Raw genomic sequence first — 20,521 nt, 5'->3', positions numbered from 1 at the left:
GCAAGGAAAGGACACAGCTTGGATCCGTGCTCAACGTGATGAGGACACATGGACAGAACAGATGTGGGGAACAGACAATGCAGCCCAGAGGAGATGGATGCAACAGGCAGACACAGCACAGCCCCACCAACCCCAACCAGCCAGGCAGGTGTGGGAGGGGGAGCACAAAGCCCTCCAGAGCCTGCTGAGTGGCACAAGGATGGGGCAACAGGTCCCTTTTCCCCTCCTGCTAGGACCAAGGTGGCAGAGCAAGTGCAAGGCTGGAGCCCTCAGGAGGGTGGCTGCAGCAAAAGGCCCATGGCACAGGCACAGGCAAGCCTCAAGTCTGGATTTGGCTCTTTGGGAAGCACCTACCAAGTCAAAACTTGCAAGCCAAGGGTCTGCAAAGGAACAGGAGAGTTCAGGCACACGGCCACTACTTCAGCTGAGCCTTTTCAATCACATCCCCAACCTCCCTGCAGCTCAGGGCTCGTGAGCAGCTCCCAGGGACAGGGAACCTCGGCCCTGTGATGCTGCTGACATCTCCTGCTTTGTGGTCCATCACTTTAAAACAACATCTGTGCCAGAACTGCATCCCCCCATCCTCCCCCAACCACACAGACACACAGGTTTGTGTGGGGAAAGCATCTCTCTTGGACACAGGCAGGATGGAGCTGGGCACGAAACGTCTGCATGAACCAAAACTCACTTGAAACCCAACTCTCTGATCTTGGGGAGCAGGGAGGAGCCAGGCTTGATGGAGAGCAATGCCCTGACATCCCCTGCCCTTCTGCAGCAGGCAAACCTGCAGAGATGCAGCTCAGGAAGCTCCTTCCCAGCCTGAATCTCAGCCTGTGCAATTTCACACGCAGCCTGGGGCACCCGCAGACGTCAACGGGGGCTTTGGCACCAGCTCTGATGTGGGTGGATGTAACGAGGATCTACTGAGCAAGGACCTTAGGCTGTGCTATAATTAAGACCTGCTGCTTTGATTCCTGATCCTTCTTCATCTTTGTAGGCAGGGAAAGTGAGGCACAGAGGGAGCAAAATGCTCATTCTGCACCCTGACTCAAATCAAGGGCAGGCTTCTTCACTTGCTGCTGCTGCTGAGCTTTGCAGGAAACCTAAGCAAGCCCTGGGAGCTGAGCACAGGGAGCAGCTCTCTTGCAAGCCCTGCCTGTGCATGGCAATGGAGAAGAGGCTCTGAAGCTGCTCTCTAACCCATCACACCCCATCAACCTGTGCCCATGCCACCCAGCGGGCTCTGGCACCGGCTCCAGGGGAGGACTGGTAGGGAAGAAGCACATCTGAGCACAGATGGCTCCTCAGGGCTTCCCAGAGTGGTGCTTTGCTGGGCCCTGGGGAGGGGAGCTGCAGTCCCTGCTGAGCCCCTGCCCACAGGACTTGCACAGACAAGCGTGACACACACTACAGAGAGCGAAGGGACAAGCATCACAGTCCCACAGGCAGAAGGCTCTGGGAAGGAGGAGGTAGGGAAGCAAGGGGTGGGAGGGGTTAGTTGGGGGCAAAAGGAGAGGTAAGATCAACCAGGAGCAGTCCAGACTGCTGCATCAGCTGAAGAGGGGCTTGCTAAGGAGTGGGGGGCTCACAGCACCCACCTCTGCTCCCACTCTCATTTGCCTCGAAGGGTCAAGCCACAGCAAGCATCAGCCCAGACCCCACTGCACTGCAAGGCATTTCCACTCCAGCAGGGACTGTCTGGGGTGAGGGATGGGAACAAAACCTCCATCTCTCCATCCCTGGGGCTCTGAAGCCAAACTAGAGAGGTGGGGAGGAGTGAGAAGAGGCCAGGATTGTCACTGGCTACGGAGAAGGGGAGAGAGTCGACCTCCTAGCAGAGATGTCCAGGTAGGGAGCAGAAAGGTGCTGCGAGGACACAATTCCTTCCTCCAAACAGGCAACACTGTAAAACACAAGACACAGACCAAAAAGGAAAGAGAGAGAGAGAGAGGAGCGAGGAGAGAGCAGAAAGAGAGAGAGACAGGGAGGAAAAAGACAGATGCAACTACAGACAGCTTCCCTCCACCTCCTGTCCACATTGGTCTCATCCCATTCCTTCCTCCTCAGCTGCACCATCGCTGTGGCAAAGCACAGCATTGAAAACAAAGCCTGGATGGGTTGGTTTGGCTTTGCCTCCTTTGCCTTGCTGCTGGAAAAGACTGAAGAGGTCATCAGAAGGTATGTGCAAGAGATTACTGATGGCCTGGCTCTCATTCCTCCTTCCTCTGGGCATCTCTCCCATCTCACTGGGGCACAGATGAACTCACCTCGAGTGCTGGGTGCAGACAGAGCCTGCAGCTCCCTCATCCCTGGTCTCACCCTTTGCTCAGAGCCCCACAAGCCCTGTCTCAGCCTGTGCTGGTGGCCCTGCACCCTGCATCCCATGCAAACCTCAGCCAGGAGACAGGTTGGCACTACCAGCAATGTTTGTGCTCAGACCTGCCTTGGCACACAGGCTGGCAGGGAGGTCACCACCCACCCTGGCCCCACTTCTCAATCTGTTGCTCATCTCACACTGAGGCTGAGCTGGGGACACAGAGGATGTGCTTCTCTCTTCCCAAAGTGCAGCACTGAGCTCAGAGAGCACACACCAGCTCAAGGGGAGGCCAAAGGCTTGCCCACACCTCGTGGAGGTTTGCTACAGGGCTGCCTGGAGCTGTCATGGAGACTTTGAAACCCTGGGCTTTGACAGGCAGAGCCTCAGCTTTGACTCACTTCCCCTAGATGATGAGCTCTGTTTGCTCCTACCCCACAAGGATGTGGCTCCTGGAAGCAGATGTGCACATCAGTGGATGTTGGGAAGATACAGAACAATGAGAGAGAGAGGAACAGCAGCTGCACAGGGACCATACCCCACTGTCCACTGACCTCACCCCACTACACAGGGTGGCAATGCTGCATGCCTGCCTGTCCCAGGGGGCTGGGAAGCCTCAGCCTGACTCTAAAGAGGTACAGGGGAGGGGTTGTAGAGAGCCCAGGGCACAGGGCCTGGCCATGCAGCTGCAAACACCCACCTGCCCCAGGAGCTGAGCCACAGGCACATCGCTTCATGCCCCTTCCCCTGCGTGCTCTGTGCCAGCCTGAGCCTGGTCACAAGCCCTGCAAAGCTCCATCCTGGCACAACAGGGCAGGAAAACCAGAGCCAGACTTGCCAGGGTGTGCTGAGCTTCCTGGCAAGGCTTCTGGTTGCCATCCAGCACCAGCTCCTTATGGCCCAGGGACAGAAAGGGCTGCAAAAGTGCTTCTGTTGCTCTCCCTGGAGGGAGAATGAGGGGAACTGACTCCTAATGATTCAACCAGCAGAAACACAGGGAGCTGGATGATTAAAAATAACAGTGGTGATTAGCCTGAGTGTGATTTTGGGAGCCTGACAAACAGCTTTCCAGCAGCTGGCAGCATGAAAAAAACCCCCTACAGCAGGAGCACAAAGCCAACAAAACACATCCACAACGTGGGGCCTCATTTCCAAGCCCTTCAGAAGGTTTGATAGAGCTGATACCTTACAACAATCAGCTGAGAATCACAGGACACAGATCTAGGTGGAGTGAAAAACCCCATGAGGAGTCCTTCCAGCTCATCAGTGGCTGTGTCCTGTGGCAGGGACCCTTCACTTGCTGAGCTGCAGTTTTAAACTTGGGCATTCCCAACACCCTCAGGACCCCCAAGGCCCATCCTGACAAAGGAAAGGTGCAAAGCTTCTCCCAGAGATGAGCCAAGGACACGGTGAGACCTCCAGAGAGCTGGCACGTGGGGAAGAGTTCCTCACGGGGAGTACCTGGAGCTGAGAGAAGCGGGTGGGCATGGCAGAGGGAGGCATGGAGGGAGCTGAGGCACTGGCACTACCCTGGCAGGAGAAATGGATGGTGTGGGCTGCAGGGGAGGTGTGTGGTGATGAACATGCACCTGGCTGTGGTGGTGGGTGACAGAGATTGGCTGGGTGTGACAGACACCTGGGTGCTGGGTGTGCACCAGGGATTGCTCCCCGACATCAGACAGAGACAAGACGTGCACACACACACACACACACACACAGGGACACACAGGGACTGCTGCAAGGGAAAAGAACAGGGAGCAACAGATATCCAGGGCTTGTTGGCCACAGGACTGAGAAGAGCCCCGTGGCTTGCTCAGATGCTGGGGCACCCACTCACCTGCAGCCTTCCAGCACCAGCACCACGGCCGGGACTGGGGCAGCCCTGGCATGGGAGCGGGGTTGGGGGAAAACCCAGCTTGGCTGCACCAGTGCTTACCACAGGGTCCTCTGTGCTTGACTGGGATGGCAGCTCGCTGCTGGCACTCTGCCTTCTGGCGCTGGCACTCGTTGCTGTAGGTGTGGCCGTCGTGGGCGCAGAGGGGCCGGTAGGAGCCGTCGCAGGTGACGCGGTCGCAGGAGCAGCGCGCGGAGCCGCGGCGGTTCAGGCACACGGCGTTCAGCTGGCACTGCTCCTGGCACTGGTCTGCGAGGGGAGAGGAGGGCACTGCTGGCACCCAGCGTGGGGATAGCCCAGGGTGTGCAGTCATACCATTGGTTGGGGTTGGGAAAGCCTTTGTAGATCCTGGAGCTCACCCAGTGTCCTGCCCCTGCCCAGCACTGACCCACAGCCTCAGCACCTCAGCTCCAGGGCTTTGGGATCCCTCCAGGGCTGGGCACTGCCCCAGCTCCCTGGGCAGCCTGGCACAGGGGCTCACACCCCTCTCAGGGAAACAGTTCTGCCTCAGCTCCAACTTCAACCTCCCCTGGGGCAACTGCAGCCCATTGCCTCTCCTTCCATTATCCCCTGGGAGCAGAGCTGAACCCCCAGCTCCCTGCAGCCTCCTGTCAGGGAGTGTCAGAGAGTGCTGCTGGCTGCCCTCAGCCTCCTCTGCTCCAGGCTCAACACCCCCATTCCCTCAGCCCCTGCCCAGCCCCTTGTGCTCCAGCCCCTTCCCCAGCTCTGTGCCCGGCTCTGGCCATGCTGCAGCCCCTCAGTGTCCCTGTGGCAGTGAGTGAGGGGCCCAGCACTGACACAGCCCTGGAGCTGCAGCCTCCCCAGAGCCCAGCACAGGGGACAATCCCTGCCCTGCTCCTGCTGCCACCCCACTGCTGAGCCCAGCCAGGATGCCCTTGGCCTCCTTCCCCGCCTTGGGCACGCTGCTGCCTCACATTCACCTGCTGTTGATGAACCCCGTGAGATCCTTTCCCTCTGAGCATCTTTCCATCCCCTGTGGCCCAGCCTGCAGCAGTGCATGGGGTTGGGGTGTCCCAAGTGTAGAACTCAGCCCTTGGCCTTATTAAACCTCATCCCATTGCTCCAGCCTGGCCAGGGCTGAGCAGACCCTACACAGACCTATTCACCCACCCAGCTTGCTGTCACCTGCAACCTCACCGTGGGTGCACTCAACCCCCTCACCCAGCCTCTGACGCTACACAGAACACCCCGACATCAGCACACCAAGCCCCAGCACGGAGCCTTCACCAAGCCCACCACGCCACCTCCCCCAGGGACACCCACTGTGGTCACTCACCCTGCTGCTGGCACTGCCCCGAGCGCACCTTCTGGATGTGCAGGCCGCGGATGGCGCCGGCCCGCGCCATCACGCACTCGCTGTCGTACGTCACGCCGTCGTCGCCGCACACGGGCTCGGGCCGCGGGGGGCAGCTGTGGGGCCGGGGCAGCAGCTCTGCGCGGCGGCTGCGCGGGTTCACGCGGCACACGCGGCCCGGGGCGCTGCCCACGCCCTGGCACGGGTCTGTGCACACACACATGCACACACACACGGAGCACACACTGGGATGGGCGCTTGGCCTGAGCACGGAGGTGCCTCCTGACCCGCCCTCCTCCCTCCCTTCAGCCCCGGGAGCATCCCTCCCCTGGCCAGTGGCGCTTCCCTGGGGCGTGTGGCTTTTCCAGGTAGAGCCATAGAATGGTTGGGCTGGAAGGGAATTGGACTCTGCCTTCCCCCCCTATCCAAGCTGCCCTCACTCCTCTCTCTCTGACCTCTCTGACCTCTCTTTCCCCCAAGCCAGCCTAAGCTCCCACAATGGGTGTTTGCTGGGCATTGCAAGGTGCTCAGCACTCCCCTTGCACTCCTCAGGGAAAGCCCTGAAGGCAGCCAGGGCCACAGGCTGCTTTACCCCACTGCTCTAATCTCAGCTTATCCCTCTCTGATGAGCTGAGCTCAACATTAGCATACCAAAGCCAGGGGTAAAACAGGTGCCTGGCTGTTCACTAATCCCTGCTGTAGCTCTGGGTTTTTCTCTTCCTTGCCAAGCACCCTACCTGGAGAGTGCTGATTCACTGTCTGCAGCTGCAGAAACATGATTCAATATTCCTGCCCTCTAATCCTCCTCCTCTGAGATCCCTGTGTTGACCACAGCCCTGGGCTGGCAAGGGGAGGAAACAATAGAGGATCCCACTTCCCCAGCCTCTCCTGCACAGATGAGGGACCTCCCTTTCTGCCATCCCCAAATCCCTTTGAGGATGGCCTAGAACAGGGCCACAGCTGATGCCTTTTGTCTATTTTGCACCAACTATGGAAGCAAAGCAGAGGGAGGAGCTGCCTCAGGAGCATCTCCCATTCCCCCTCTGGCAAGAGCTGCCCACTCTGCCTGCTGCCCTGCAGCCACACCAGCACACAGCCAGGGGTGTGTTACCTCCTTGGAGGCCTCTGCAAACCCCACCACCACCACCAAATCACCAGAAAGCACCTCTTGTGTGGGCTGAAGGAGCTGTGGGTAAATCAGGCTGCTGCAGCAGGGCAGGGCCACAGCACAGCTGAGCAGATGGGGATGAGGCAGATGCACACACAGAGCTCAGGGATGGCGTGATGAGGGTATCTGAGCTGCACTCTGCTTCCACTGCTCGTCCCCACTCCCTCCCCTACCCTGCAGCACATCCTCAAGCCTTACAGCACACACAATAAAGCCCAATTACCTTCAAGTGCTTGCAGGTTCTCCAGCCTGGCTGCTCAACCCACACTGCCCAAACTTCTGCTGATGCCCAGAGCTAAAACCAGGACCCCAAAGGAGCAGCGAGGCACAAAGCTTATTCTCTGCCCTAGAAACCTGGAGCAGCCAGCGTGGCATCACCCCTCCTGCACCTCCCACTTGCACCCATCTCACCCTACTTGGGACTGAGCAGTCCAAGCACACAATTAGAGCTGTTCCAAGTTTGCAGCCTGCCTAAAACACCCTCCCACACTCCTTTCCCTGGGGACAAACACTGCTCTGGCACGTGTCCTGCCTGAGCTCATGCTTTTCCTAATGAATACAGTTGCTTTTAATTACCAGCATCCACAGTCAGCATTAGCCAAAGAGGGAGCCATCCTCAGAGTGGCAGGACTGTGTGTGTGCTCTGGGATCTGTGCCTGTTGGGCTCCTTTAATGAGAGGGAGCAGTGGGCTGCTTGCCAAGAGCAGCAGCAGGGGGGACTCCAGCCAGGGGAAACAGCAGGAGGGAACTGAGGTGGCACAGATGTTGTAACTGCTCTCTAGGTCAGTGGGTCTTGAGCAGAAATGCTCACAGCCAGACACTGCCTGGGGAAGCACTGGCTTGGGCTGACCTTCAGAAGCCAGCACCCACAGACTGACCTTTTTGTGCCCAGCCCGTGGTTTTGAGCTGATGACAGCAGGCGTGTGAGCAGCTTTGTGTCCCCAGCCCTTGTCATTTCCCACCAATCTGCCCCCAGAAGCCCAGAGTGATGGGGTGGGAAGGGCCCTGCAGAGCTGCTCCAGCCCCAGCCCCTGCTCAAGCAGGTTCCCCTGGCTCAGGGGGCACAGCAACGTGTCCAGGTGGGGTTGGGAACCTCCTGAGGAGCCTCCACACCCTCCCTGGGCAGCCTGGGCCAGGGCTCCCTCCCCTCAGCACCAAAGGACTTGCTCCCCCTGCTCCAGGGGCACATTTTGTGTCCCAGCCTGTGCCTGTTACCCCTTATCTTCTCACTGGCCACCACACAACAAACACTGGCCCCATCCTCTCAACATCTGCCCTGTAGGGATGGATCAGCATTGATGAGATCCTCCCTCAGGCTTTTCTTCTCCAGGTCCTGCAGCCTTTCCCCCTCACACACACATCCCATCCCCTCAGCATCTTGCTAGCCCTCTGCTTGCCTCTCTCCAGCACTTCCCTGTCTCCCTTGAACTGAGGAGCCCAGAACTGGACACAAGACTCCAGCCACAACCTCAGCAGGGCAGAACAAGAAGAGGAAGAGAACTTCCCTCAACCTACTGCCCACCCTCTACTCCTCCACACTCCAAACGCAGCGTGCGTGTGTGTGTGTGTGTGTGAGTGAATTCCTCCTAAAGCAACATCCCCAGGGGGTGTGGGGGAGCAGGGGACTCACCACAGGCACCATCAAACTTCTTGAAGACGTTCTCCTGCTTGTCACAGGCGTGCTTGTTGAGCTCACACTCGCTGCGGTAGTCGCGGCCGTCGCTGCCGCACACGGGGCTCTCGGGCACGCCGCTGCAGGACGATGGGCACACGCACTTGGCCGACTGCCCGTCGCTGGAGGGCACACACGTGCTGCCAAAGCTGCAGGTCACCTCTGCACAGGGGTCTTTGGAGCCTGGAGGAGAGAGAGAAAGGAAAGGGGAGTGTGGTAGAGCGATGAGGAGGGTGGGCTGTGCTGCTGTGCCACGCTCTCTTCATTAGAAGCCGATGCACAGAGGTAGCTACTGATAGTGATGCTCTCTGGTATCTACCCTGAGTGCCCAGGTGGTAATGATGCCCTTCCATCAGCTGCAGGGTTTGCTGGAGCCTGTGGCACCTCCCTGCTCCTGAGCAGCGAGCTCATGCTGCCCCATGCCCACAGAGGCAGGAGGGACGGGGATGCTGCGGGATCAGCCCCCAGCACATAGCACTGGAAGGGAGCTCACTCCCCACCTGGCACTTGAGGCAGAGCCCCTCCTCCCCAAAGCCTCCCTGCTGCCAGCTCCCTTCCCTGCACATGCCCTCTCAGAGCCCTGTGCTTGAGCAGAGCAGCCAAACAAGGGTACTTGGGGCACCTCCTGCAAAGTGTAATTAGAGGAAGAGCTCCAGGAGCAATTTCCTCCCTGACAGGGAAGGGCCAAAACTCACCAGCTTAGTTGACTATTCTCTTTTCCTTTGGCTTGTCTCTCCCCCTGATTATCATTTTGAATAAATCACTCTGCTCCCTGTGCCCCCCAACACCAGCCCCAGCAGGAGCACTGCCTGCACATTTATTGCAAAGCCAGAGAGCTGCACGACAGAAAGGTCACGTTAATTTACTCTGAGCTGAGCAGACCGGGGTCTCATTTACACAGCTCCTTGCTCACAGCTGGTGAATGCCAGCCTGGGGAAGGGTTTTCATCAGCCCACCCAGCCTGTGGCACAAGCCTGCTCCCTCCAGCTTGCAGCTATGGTGTGACCTGCTCTGGGCTGGCAGTGGGGTGCAGAGCTGCCCAAGGCAGGGGGCTGTGCCCCATTGGGCTACAACACACCTCTTGAAGCATTTGCCTGCTGAATTTGGGCAAGGGGTGATGGGTATCAGCTGGAACACAGACAGTGCCAGTGGAATGGGAGGAGCAAGTCCTTTGGTGCTGAGGTGAGGGAGCCCTGGCCCAGGCTGCCCAGGGAGGGTGTGGAGGCTCCTCAGGAGGTTTCCAACCCCACCTGGCCACGTTCCTGTGCCCCCTGAGCCAGGGGAACCTGCTGGGGCTGGAGCAGCTCTGCAGGGCCCTTATAGCTTATGATTCTCCCAGTGCCCCTCCCCATCAGATCTATCCCCATCCCCAGTTGGTGGCACCAGCTGGGGCCAGGTCCCCTTGGCCACCCCGTCCCAGCCTCCGAGCCCGTCCCCGCACTCACCGCACGGCCCCTTGCTGATGACTTTGATCCGTCTCTGCTGGTTGCACTGGGCCTTCTCCAGCTCACACTCGTTGCTGTAGGTGGAGTAGTCAGAGCCACAGACAGGAGCCACCACGCCAGGACACGTTGTCTTCTTGCAGACACACGATGCCTGCGAGGGCTCGGCCGCGCTGCGCTCGCACACGGCGCCGAAGCCGCACAGCATCCCGCGGCACGCTGCGGGCACACACACGGGCACACGCTCACCCCGCTGCCCGAGCCCGCCCCGCGGCTACAGAGCACTGCCTGGGGCTGAGCACCCGCTCCTGCCTCTCCTCTAGCCCCTGGCACGGCTGCTCGTGCCAGCCATGGCTCGAGGGGAGAGGCTGCAGGCTCCGGGGGCAGCGGGGCTGCAAGGGCAGTGCCAGAGAGGATGGAGGTGCCATCACCTCAGCCTGCCGCCTCCTGGCACCCAGGCAGGGAAGCTGGGTGCTTCTCTGGGGACACTGAGGGTGTGTTTGAGGCTTAAGGGGGCTGAGCCAACCTTGCCAGAGCCACTCACCCCAAAGCCAACAAGGGTCTGCCCTCCCCAGGGCTGCTGCGCCCTGAACCCCATCTGGGTTCATCCCGTCCCTGGAGCATGGGCATCAAAAGCCCAGGTACACAGAGCCCACGGGGATGGGCAGCACAGGCAGCAGAGCTGGGAAAGCCTGTGACCCAGAGAAAGCTTCATCTGAGAGGAGATCTGGAAGGCAGCACCCTCTTTGCCCTTGGGCAGCACAGCACCCTCCACCGTGGCTCTGCTGCAGTCTCTCCCGAGTGACTGAGCCCTGCAGGCCTTTGAGGGCAGCTGGGTAGGGCAGGGCATGTGCCAGGCAGCTTCATCTCACAGGCAGGGAACTGGCTGGGCTGCAGCATGGCTGAGAAATGGGCTAAGAAACCCATGGCCAGCCCTCTGGTCTCCTCTGTGCCCCTTTCTCCCTCCTGCCTGCCTGTCCTGCTTATTGCCAGCATCAACTGGAGAAGGAAAGGTCTGTCACCAGCTCTGCACCACAACAGGGAGGTCAAGGCCCAGTTTGTGAGCTGGGAGGTACCTGCAGCCCCACTGCAGACACTGAGGAGCATCCCCAGGGCTCTGCAAAGGCTCCTCTGCTTCGTGGGTCCTCCACAACACACGTTTTCTGCTCCTCAGCAAGAGAAAGGCAAGCCCAAACCTCCTGTGCTGTCCCAGGAGGGGGCACAGATCCCTCTCCCCACCACACACACTCTGCTGTATCCACTGGTGTTCATGCAAAGCAGCTGAATCTCGGGGCTGTTGTCTCTCTGAAGGAGATGCACTAATCTCTTTATCACATCCACTCATCAGAGCAGCCAGCACAGACCAGTTCAGCATCTGAATTGCTAATGTAGGAGGAACCAGTAATTCTCCAGTTGGAGGGAGGGGGCAGCTTGGCTGCAGGTGAAGGGGGTGAGAGGGAGGGATGCCAGAGCTCCCTGCCAGGGGCACAGCTGCCAACACACAGCCCTGGGCAGGTTTAGGGTACACACAGAGGCAGGTGGGCATCTCCTGCCAGCGCTGGGCACACCTTCCTGCTTCCCTTAGAAATGGAGCCTGACCTACATAATGAGAGAAAGAGAAATCAGAAAAGGCAAAAGAAAAGGCTCCACAGTGGCTCATTTACACTTCAATTCCCAGGCACTGCCTTGGCCTGCCTTGAGAGTTTGAGCTCATATGCACAGCAACAATGCTCCACTAAGAGACCACTATCATCACACACAAAGAGGACTCTCTCCTGCCCCAGCATCTAAGAGCAATTTCTCTTCTTGCTATGAAGAGCTCTGGGATAGTCTCTCCTGCTCTTTCCCTCTCTTGATGGTTTTCAGTGCAGATGAAGCTGCTGAGCTCGGAGTTTAGAGGGTGCAGGAGAGGTGTGCAAGTGAGGAATGGGAAATGCAGGACCAGAGGGGATCCAGCCCCTCAACTCAGCCCCCTGCCTCGAGGAGAAGGTCTGTGGGGCAGAATGTGTAGGGCAAAATCAGCTGCCAGTCACTGGGCAGGCAGAGAGAAGAATGAGGGGAAGGGGAAGAAGGGGAAGGGGAAGGGGAAGGGGAAGGGGAAGGGGAAGGGGAAGGGGAAGGGGAAGGAGAAGGAGAAGGGGATGGGGATGGGGATGGGGATGGGGATGGGGAAGGGGAAGGGGAAGGGGAAGGGGAAGGGGAAGGGGAAGGGGAAGGAGAAGGAGAAGGAGAAGGAGAAGGAGAAGGAGAAGGAGAAGGAGAAGGAGAAGGAGAAGAAGGAGATGGGGAAGGAGGGGAAGGAGGGGAAGGAGGGGAAGGAGGGGAAGGAGGAGGAGGAGGAGGAGGAGGAGGAGGAGGAGGAGGAGGAGGAGGAGGAGGAGAAGGAGGAGGAGGAGGAGGAGGAGGAGAAGGAGGAGGAGGAGGACGGAGCTGGTGTGTGCAGCAGATGAAGGATTCAGACCCAGCTTGGAGCAGAGTTCACCCAGGTGAGGGGCACAAAGGTGCCTGTCTGAAGGCCTTCAGGTCACACCAGGTCCAGCAGACTCCTCTGCAGGGAGGACACTGGAAGGCAGTGGAGAACCAGCCAGTGTGAACCCACTGCCTGGCACGCTGCAGGCTGCAGCCTATTGTGCCTGTTCCCCAGTCACACAGGGGAGGTGGGATCTCTCTTGTTCAAGGCTCTGCTTCAAAACTGTCTCCAAAGCACACAGCAAGGCTGTGCAGCAAGGTCAGGGAGCAGCCTGGATCTAAAGCAGAGCGTGGCTCTGGTTAAATCACCCGAGGGCTGCAGAGCTGAGGCACAGCAAGGCATTTGGCAAACAATGAGAGCAGCACTTGTCTGGAGCAGAAAAAAAGCTCCAGCTAGGAGCTGACCTTTCCCAAACCTCCTGAGCCACTGAAGATGATGAGGGAGAGAAACAGCTAAAGTGAGGTGTCTGTACAAGACTTGAGCAAGCTGCATGGAACAAAAGGGAGGGCTTGGGCTTATTGTAGCCACACTGAATGCCAGCCAAGCCTCCCTGTGTCTCTTAGCAGCACTGGAGCTGAAACAGGATCATAAATAACAACAAGCATCATCATAATTAAAGGGGGGGGGGGGGGAAATTGCACCTCGTGGAGAAAAGGGGGGAAAGCCAAAAGGTGTTGCTACAAAGAATTCAAGGTACCATGATCCCACCACAGCTGAGTCAGTGACTCCAAGGGCAGGCACAGCAGCCTCCTGCCCCTCAGCAGCCCCAGGCTGAGCCTGAAAGAGCAAGAAAGGTTTTCAGAAGAGGTGAAGGCTACAGGAATGACCTGACTGGGGTCAGAGCCTCAGCTCCAGCTTAGACACACTCTGCTCTGAGGTTGTACCTTGCATCCTGCAGTGGCCTGAAGAGCATAAAGGGATGCTAAAGGGGGTTTCCAGTCCTCTGGTTAAGTGGGGAAGCTGAGGGGATGGCTCAGGCCAAAAAGCAGAAGGGCAGAGGCACCAACCAGCACTAAAGTGACAGAAACCACCCATGAAAACACCTTCCCTGGCCTGGAAGGGAATGCAGAGCATTTCTCACTGTGGGTCAGGCCCTGAGCTGCTGGCACCCATCAGAACCAAGGTGCTCCTGCAGAAAGGATGATCATCCAATGGGTATGAGACTGCTTCAGATCCCAGCCCATCCATGCCACCTCCTCAGGCAGCCCCTCATTAGCACCAGGGAGGGTGTGTGATGCTTCATTACCACAGAAGCCCCTGCCAAGGTTCAGCTCAGCACCTCCTCAGGCACAGGTGGCTGGTACTCCAGGGCAGATGGCACCAGCTCCACCTCCTCGTGTCCAACAGTGCCTGCAGATGCCCAAAGTGGCTGAGAGGGGCAGCTGAGAACAGGCTGGCTGTGCTGTGCCCATCAGAGGCACAGTGGGAACAAGGTTGCTGTTAAATAAAGGCTCTGCCTGAGCTGGGCCAGGGGAAACTGCTGCACAGCACACACACATACACTGACCCAGCCTGGAGCACTCCCAGGCTGCAATTTGCCAAGTGACAGGTCTGTGCCTCAGCAACCCCTCACACACAGAGCCCTTCTTCAGGCCCCTGCCTCCTGCAGCCAAGGCTTCAAGTTGCTCATTGGCCTCCTCAGCCTGGAGCCAGCACTCTCCACTTCTCTCCCAGCTGCCTGTTCTTGCTATTTGCACCAAGTGCTCCAGGTAGAGCTCCTGACTGAGCTTCTCCATCCAGCCCAGCCCTCTCCTGAGCCTCCTGGACCTGAGCAGTTAAGGATGAGCAACAGGGAGACAGCAGCCAGTTGAAGGCAGGGAGGCTGGAGAGCAGCTTCCAGCTTCAACTCCCCATCCACTCCTGTGTCTTGGTTTACAAAGAATGCAGATAACAATAATCACCAGAGCTCCAATGTCAGTAGGTAAGTGGCTCAATATAAGTAGTAGGGATTAATAACAAGCTGCCTTCGTCAAGGGCTTTGAAATCTCGAGGTGAAGAGCTCCAGCTAATAAGCCCCAAGCATTCACATTAAAATGTTTCTCCAGCTTAATAACAATAATCACAAATGTAATGTCAAAATTGCTCTTTTCCAGTGTACAGAAGAGAGAGGGGGGGAAAAAAAGGCTCCTGGAGCAGCTTGCTGGCTGCTTCTTGCACCCTGGCAGGCTCTGCAGTGCCTGCCTGCCCTGCACTCCCCAGCAGCACCTCAGAGGGGCTCTGGCAGGCACACTGTGCCTCCACCCCAGGATTGAAGCCTTCTCCCCAGCAGGGATCTTGCCAAGGAGGAGGGCTCTGCACACCCACAGAGGAGGGGGCTGCTGGGAAAACACACAGGCAGCTCCTGGCAGCTCCCCTCTTCCCCAGCCAGACCTGCCCTGCTGAAGGCAGATTGTGTGTTTGCCAGCCTGGACCTGCTCCAGATGCCAGGGGAGTCCAGCCCTTCTCTGAACAGGCTGAGGAAAACAATCAGAAAGGCACAGCAAGAGCCTCAATTGCAGCTCGTGGGTAGGAGGGTGGGATGTACCTGTTTCCATGGCTTAAAGTGTCTCCAGTGGCAGGAAAGGGGTAGGAGAGAGGAAAAGCTGACAACACATGGGACATGGTTTGGTGGTGGGCTGGGCAGGGTTAGGTTAGTGCCTGCACTTGATCTTGAACACACCACAGGCACCCTGCCAGGCTCCAGACAGGCACAGCCACAAACCCCAGCAGCAAGGGCCACAGGCAGGAGTCACACAAGGATGGGGGCTCAGGACAAGGCAAGCTGCACCTCTGGGGACCTGCTGCCAGCTGGACCACTGGCACTGAGTGTTCTTGCTCAGAGCCTGAAATCAAAGAGTGAAGATGCTCATGCCAAATGTGCAAGGCTGGGATGCTACTGGATTAAAAACTCTCAGGTGCCTCCCTGCTGAAGCCACTAAAGCAGCCTGGAGTGGGGAATCCAAGGTGGAGACCAGCCCTGAACCAGCTATGCTGGGCAGCAAAGGGGAAAAGCTCAAATCCATCTTTTCAGCCCCTAATGCACACTGACAGGCACCTCTGTGACCCCCTGAGACTCCCTACTTAGTCCCCAAGGATGGGGAGGTCACTAGAGGGTCACACCAGTGACTTGTCCTGGCCCAAACCCTGCCTCAGAGCAGCCACTGTTAACCTTAGAGCCCAATGGGCTGATGAGCCTGTTGAGGAGCTGCCCACAGACAAGGAGTACAAGCAAATACATTTAACAGTAAAGGGTGAGGGCACAAGCACAATGAACACCAGGGGCTGAGGTCAAGCTTTCCTTCTGGAGAAGGAGCCAAACCTCACCATGACCAGCCAGGCAAAGCTGCCCTGCGGCCAGCCAGTGTGTGCAGACAGCAGCGGGTGCAGGAGGCAGGGCAAGGCAGCCAAGAGCAGGGCAGAGCTGCTTTTGAGGCTTCCCTGTGCTGAAAGGGCAGAGGGAGAGGCAAAGCCCCTGGGACAGAGTCAGTGTGTCAGCCCAGCCAGGCCCAGCATTAATTCTGCATGAGCACCAGGTGCCCGTTGCCATGGAGCTGCTTAGGCTGCTGCTCCAGCCCAGCCTCTGTGCACATTTACTCCTCTTCCTGGGCCCATCCTCCCTGCCATCAATATGAATTACATCAGCCAAGGAGAAGAGGCCTGCCCTGCTCAACTGCCTTGGCTGTGGGGCTGGGAGAGCCTCAGGTAGGCTGTGGCAGCAGGGCTGGGTGTCAGCCCCACAGCCATGGCAAAGCGCTGCTCCCCCTGGGCCAGGACACACTGAGATGGGCTCCAGCTCCCCCAGGGAAGCAATGCAGAGCTGTCAGACTGTGTGTCATCAATGCACACAAACTCAAGCACTCCAGCTCAGAGCCCCAAGCCCACCACAGCCAGGGCAGCATCAGGGCTGCTTTTGCCCATCTTCACCCACTCTGTGCCCTGCCCCTGCCTAAAACGTGGGACAGTGACTTCATGCAGTGCCACTGCCATGGACCTGGAAAGCTGCAGTTGCCCTGAGCAGCAGCAAGCTGAAAACAAACCCTGAGTACAGCCCCATGGGTCTCAAAGGGGATGGGGAAGGCAGCATCCCTCCTCACTCATCAGCACTGGGCACAGCTTTATCTCCACAGCTCAGCCATGGAGCTGAGTTACACCACAACTGCAAATCTGTGGTCCCCAAGGCCACAGGGACTCCTCCAAAACAAGTCACCAAAGCACTCCAACTTCCCAAGCTGACATGTTCTAAGGATGGAAGGTCCTTAAGAAGCTGAGAGAACACCAGGCATCCTCCACCCAGCTTGGGAGCCTCTGTGATGCTCTCAGCTCCCCAAGGATCTTGCTTGCACGGCTCTACACACGACAGAGATCTCTGAGAGACCAAGGATCTCCTCCTGAGACCACACTTGGGTAGTTCAACACCTCCAGACACACTCCTTGCTCGTGTGTCACACGAGGAACAGCCCAGAAACATGGTCACATCAGCAGCCACAACTTTGCATGGCCCAGCTGCCTGGGGAAACTCAGCCAACAACAGGAGCAGCACAAGCCAAGGCAGACAAAGGAGAAGCAGGAGGAGTGATGATTACACAGCCTGTAATTGGGGGTCAGGAGGGGTGGGCAGCAAGGAAGAAAGGTTGATGAGTTGGAAGATCTGCAAGCAAAATGATGTGCTGGAGGCAGAGAGAGGGTGCTGAGCAAGGAGGAGGTGGTGCCAGGGGCAGGGTGGAGCAGGGAGGTGTTGGAAGCCTGTTCCAGGGTCTAAAACCATCAAAGTCACTCCTGCAAAGCAAACATCATCTTAAAAGACTCTCTCATTAATGTGTCAGGAGTTCCCCCTGTGAGAGCAGCTCTGAGCAGCCTGAGCACAGCTCCTGATCACTGGAGGAATCCATCAGCGCTTTGGAAACGTGCTCCATGAGGGATGTGAGTGACACAGGAGGGGGAAGGAGAGAAGACAAGGCAAGACAAATGCTGTTCCTTCTCACAAAGCTCTGAGAGTAAATGTCAGAGTGTCCTGGGAGACACAAGGCAGAGGTGTAGGGAGAGGGAGGCAAGCCTGGGGATCTGCAAGCTTAGCAGGAACTGATAGAGGCAAAAATGGGAACACCTTTGCAGCTCTCCATTGACTGCTCCAACACAAGCCACCTAACATGAAAGTGCATCAATTGATCCCAAGAGAAAGCTCAAACCTCACTGTAAATGGAGAAGAAAATGCTCTCAAGAGATCAAAAGTGGTGTCTAATAACTGCTGCTGCCTTATCTACTGCTCAGCTTCTGAAGAGCTATGTTTAGCATCTCTCCTCTCTCCAGAGCATCCCTGAAGCAGTCTGAGCTGGTTTGGCTCAAGCACACTTTGTTGTGGTGCTCAGGGTGCAAAACCCAGGCAGGGAAGCTGTCACCCCAACTGTGGCTGTGGGCAGGTTGGGCCTTGGGGTGAGAATGTGGGCATGAAACTCCACGAGCATCCCCCAGTGCTGAGCTGGTGCCTCCCCACCACGGGGTACAGATGTGAGCAAGAGAAAAGGGAGTCAAAGATGCAACCACAGGGACTTTAGTGTGGGATTCCTGGGCCAGCAGGGGATGGATGGCTTCCCCACTGAAGCATGGAGTGCCCAAGGTGCTGGGGCAAAGGGAGGAGCAGCCCAGGTGCCCCCCTGACGTGAGGCAGCGGGTGCCAGGGCTGTGCAGGCAGCGCAGGACGCTGGTGCCTCGCTCTGTGCTGCAGCAAAACCTTGGAGGAGGAGCAGGGTGGAATTAAAAGGCAGCACCTGCTGAGAAGCCTGGTACAACAATTTCACCTTGTGCAGAGAGGAGCCATCCTTTCTGTTCTCTGAGGTGTGACAAGCTCTGATGCTCCTCAGCTCTCCTCCCTGAGCCACCCCAGCCCCAGCCAGCCCTGGGGGTGCAAACCTCTCCCTGCTCCTCCCTTGTGCTTCCCCAAATGTGTCCTCAGCAAAGGAGCTGTTTCTCAGCATAATGGGGCATGTGAGGGGAGCAGTGACAGTGCAATCAAGCAGGAAGGGATCTCCACAGAGCTGCCCTGGCCCCAGACATGCCCTTCCCTGTTCCAGCTCTGACACAGAGCACACAGATCAGGGCAGGCCAGCAGGGACTGTGGGTCTGCACAGAGCACCAGCAAGGCTTCACATCAGCCACAATGCCTGGCAGCCTTGGGCAGCTGGGGAGGTGACAGGACAGGACACCACAGCCAGAGGCTGCAGCCACACAGGTCAGTGCAGGAGGGGGTGGTTTTCCCTGCTCCTGCTGCTCCCAGTCAGCTCCCAACTGCACGTGGGAAAAGTGAACAGGAGGCAGCAGCGTGCCCAGGGGGGCAAGAAAGCCAAGGGCATCCTGGCTGGGCTCAGCACTGGGGTGGCAGCAGGAGCAGAGCAGGGATTGTGTCCTGTGCTGGGCCCTGGGGAGGCTGCAGCTCCAGGGCCCCTCACTCACTGCCACAGGGACACTGAGGGGCTGCAGAAGACTGAGGGAATGGTTGAGACTGGAGCAGAGGCACAACTGTTTCCATCCACAACCCCATTCCCCACACAGCCTTGACAAGCCACCTGCAACCAGCATTTGCCCTGCCTCAGCCCATGCCTGGATCAGTTCAGCAAACTCTGTATTTCTGGGGCTGCCAGGCACAAGAAAGCATTGTTGCAATGTTTAGTGTCTCAGGTGTCCCCATCCCACGTGTCACTGCTGCTTCTCTGCACCCACCAACCAGCCCTGAGTGAGCCAGGCTGAAGCAAGATGGGGACACCTCCCTGTGCTTGGTGCAGAAAGCAGCAGGAGACACAAAGCTGCTAAAACCAAAGAGCTGGTGATAGCCAAAAGGGCCAGAACCAGCCTGGCTGAGCCTGGTGCAAGCCCATGAGGGCTTCTTTCTGCCCAGCAAGGCTCCAGAGCAGCGTGCCCTGGACTGTTCCACTCCCAGCCCCTCGCCTCTGCTTGCACTGGGCAGGGGGAAGGGGCTTCCCTCAGCAGGGCATGTCTGCAGGCATGGGCACAGCCACAAGTGCCCCCAGCAAGGCTGAGCCCTGCTCTCCTCCCCCAGCTGCCACACCAGCAGGAGAGCAGCTCCAGAGCTGCTTATGGCCCTGCCATCCCTCCCTAACAAATTCCCCCATCTGAGGGGCTTTCCACATCTCTGGGAGAGGAGCGAGGGTGTGGATGGCTCCAACAGCCCAGTGCCTCATCCCACTGATCCACCTGAGCAGCCAGCTCAGCTCTCACCAGCCTGGCTTCAGGGTTTATTGTTCTCCCTGCCCTCCTCAGAGCAAATAACAAACCCAATCTTGCCTCCTGCACGTGACTCCACCGAGGGATGCTGCAAACAAACACAAGCCCAAACCTCTCATCACAGATGCTGCAAGAACAAGGAGAGGAGGGGAGGAGGGACCCCTCCAAATCCTCCTCCACCATTTCTTTCACCCCAGGAGGCACAGCCCACCCTGCCTTGCCCCCTGCACAGCATCTGCCAACACCCCCTCCCCTTCTCCAGAGCACTCCTGCCCTGGGGGGCTGCAGCTGAGCAACACCCACCCCCTCTCCAGCTCTCTGCACAGACACTCCCAGCTCCTGCCCATCCCTGAGGAGAAAAAGAGATGAATTAGCCAGCTTGGATGCCATGAGCCAGTCCCTCAGCATGGAGCCCCTGTGTTTAAATCAGCAAAGCCTTAAGACTCTATAGAGCTTAACAATCCCCTGCCCAGCTGTGGGAGTGCCAGCAGGGTGGGAGACTGGGGAGAAAGCTGGGAGGCAACAGCATTAATGGCCTTGTTTCCAAATGAAGCAGGGACCACTCTATAAAATCAATGTGTGGCTGAAGAGTTTTCTAAGGTAAAAATTAGTATTGAAAGAAAAGGAAGAGATAACCAGCCCAGGAGTGCTCATTAGAGACACCTCAGTGCTGGCTGGCAAAGCCTTTCACCTCCAGCATCAGTGGAGCACTGAGGGAGCAGCTGTGGCTGCAGGACAGGGACTTTGCAGGAGAGATGCCCAAAGGGCAGGCAGCTCCTTCCTTCAGAAGCAAACTGAGCTCTGGCATCACCAGGGCATAGCTGGAAGGGGAAGAGACCACAAGAAACCTTCCAGGAGCAGAGCTCCCAGACACAAATAGCAAGGTGCAGGCCCTGAGCTGGCAGGAGTGGGCAGAGGTCTGCTGGCTCGTTGCACAGGCTGGGGACAACCCACTGCTCACCAGAGCTGTGCAGATGAGGAGCTGACCCAGAAGATAAAGAGGTGCCAGTTCTCAGGGAGAAGCAGCAACT

The 20,521-nt window shown here is 57.9% G+C and overlaps 1 protein-coding gene across 4 annotated transcripts in view; it reads right to left on the bottom strand.

The window, feature by feature from the left end:
* AGRN (agrin) overlaps positions 1-20,521 on the bottom strand; it is a 111,736-nt gene that overhangs the window by 35,782 nt on the left and 55,433 nt on the right. For all 4 annotated transcript variants that reach the window (XM_062013030.1, XM_062013032.1, XM_062013031.1 and 1 more), the window contains 4 exons: positions 9,809-10,024; positions 8,322-8,546; positions 5,506-5,730; positions 4,251-4,457 (listed from right to left, as the gene is read on the bottom strand). In XM_062013030.1, coding sequence (XP_061869014.1) covers positions 4,251-4,457; positions 5,506-5,730; positions 8,322-8,546; positions 9,809-10,024 — 873 coding nt within the window. The remainder of the gene's footprint in view (positions 1-4,250; positions 4,458-5,505; positions 5,731-8,321; positions 8,547-9,808; positions 10,025-20,521) is intronic.

Source organism: Colius striatus, chromosome 21, assembly GCF_028858725.1.
Source record: "Colius striatus isolate bColStr4 chromosome 21, bColStr4.1.hap1, whole genome shotgun sequence".
Taxonomy (NCBI): Eukaryota; Metazoa; Chordata; class Aves; order Coliiformes; family Coliidae; genus Colius; species Colius striatus.
This window is presented reverse-complemented; position numbering and strand designations above follow the sequence as displayed.